This window comes from Propithecus coquereli, unplaced genomic scaffold (assembly GCF_000956105.1).
Source record: "Propithecus coquereli isolate 6110/MARCELLA unplaced genomic scaffold, Pcoq_1.0 Scaffold388, whole genome shotgun sequence".
Taxonomy (NCBI): Eukaryota; Metazoa; Chordata; class Mammalia; order Primates; family Indriidae; genus Propithecus; species Propithecus coquereli.
Genome location: NW_012149596.1, coordinates 950,604 through 952,312, shown reverse-complemented (window position 1 = coordinate 952,312; position 1,709 = coordinate 950,604). Strand labels below are relative to the sequence as shown.

The window sequence follows — 1,709 nt, the reverse complement described above, 5'->3', positions numbered from 1 at the left end:
ATGTGGAAAAGGCTTCTCCCAGAATTCGGACCTCAGTATACATCAGAAAACTCATACTGGAGAGAAACACTATGAATGCAGTGAATGTGGAAAAGCTTTCACAAGAAAATCAGCACTCAGGATGCATCAGAGAATTCACACAGGAGAGAAACCTTATGTATGCACTGAATGTGGGAAGGCCTTCATCCAGAAATCACACTTCAATACACATCAGAGAATTCACACTGGAGAAAAGCCTTATGAATGCAGTGACTGTGGGAAAACATTCACTAAGAAGTCACAACTCCATGTGCATCAAAGAATTCACACAGGAGAAAAACCCTATATATGTACAGAATGCGGAAAGGTCTTCACTCATAGGACGAATCTCACTACACATCAGAAAACTCATACTGGGGAGAAACCTTATATGTGTGCTGAGTGTGGGAAGGCATTTACTGATCAGTCAAATCTCATTAAACACCAGAAAACTCATACTGGAGAGAAACCCTATAAATGCAATGGCTGTGGAAAAGCCTTCATATGGAAGTCACGTCTCAAGATACATCAAAAATCTCATATTGGAGAGCGACACTATGAATGCAAGGAATGTGGAAAAGCCTTTATCCAAAAGTCAACACTAAGTGTGCATCAGAGAATCCATACAGGAGAGAAACCCTACGTTTGTCCTGAATGTGGGAAGGCCTTTATCCAGAAATCACACTTCATTGCACATCATAGAATTCATACTGGAGAAAAGCCTTATGAATGCAGTGACTGTGGTAAATGCTTCACAAAGAAGTCACAACTCCGTGTGCATCAGAAAATCCACACAGGTGAGAAGCCCAATATATGTGCAGAATGTGGAAAGGCCTTCACTGACCGGTCAAATCTCATAACACACCAGAAAATCCATACTAGGGAGAAACCCTATAAATGCAGTGACTGTGGAAAAACCTTCACCTGGAAGTCACGCCTCAATATACATCAGAAATCCCATACTGGAGAGAGGCACTATGAATGCAGTAAATGCGGGAAAGCTTTCATCCAGAAAGCAACACTAAGTATGCATCAGATAATTCATACAGGGAAGAAACCTTATGCTTGTACAGAATGTCAGAAGGCCTTCACCGACAGATCGAATCTCATTAAACACCAGAAAACGCATAGTGGAGAAAAACACTATAAAGCCAGTGACTGAAAAAGCCTTCACCTGGAAATGACAACTAGGTATGAATCAGATATCTCCTAGTGGGGGAGAGGAATGCCTGATGCTGCAATCATTGTGCAGGGAAAAGTAGACATGAGAGACTGGCTTGAGTGAACAGAAGACAAAAAGAATGAAGTATCCATCGGTTCACTGGAAATAGAAGTTCCTGCATCACCACAGTCGATATGCAATTATATGCATAGGGAGATCCTTTAGATAAAGCACTGGAGCAGTAGTCATGTTTGGTTACGTGATTGATACAGGGACTCTCGAGGTCCTGCAAATGATAGAAATAATGACCCGAGGAGATAACTTGTCATCTCTTATGTTTCACTTTTTGGATAAATAACTTTATAAATTCAGCATTGATTAGTTCATCATACTCTGGGACATAAAAGTACTCAATACTAGCCAATTTTTTTCAAATTTCTAGGTTGGGAAGAAGAGTTTTCATTGTCCAAACACTTGCAGGGTACTGACATCAAGGCAAAAAAACCTATTTGGGAATGCAGATCTGTGA

General features: G+C 40.6%; 1 protein-coding gene and 1 pseudogene across 1 annotated transcript in view; both read left to right on the top strand.

Moving 5' to 3' along the window:
* Nucleotides 1-1,701, top strand: part of ZNF41 (zinc finger protein 41) — a 53,619-nt gene extending 51,918 nt beyond the window's left edge. The window contains exon 6 of the mRNA XM_012652328.1: nt 12-1,701. Within this exon, the coding sequence (XP_012507782.1) occupies nt 12-1,180 (1,169 nt within the window). The 3' untranslated portion in view covers nt 1,181-1,701. The remainder of the gene's footprint in view (nt 1-11) is intronic.
* The window catches only part of LOC105816769, a 7,181-nt pseudogene continuing 6,670 nt past the window's right edge, over nt 1,199-1,709 (top strand).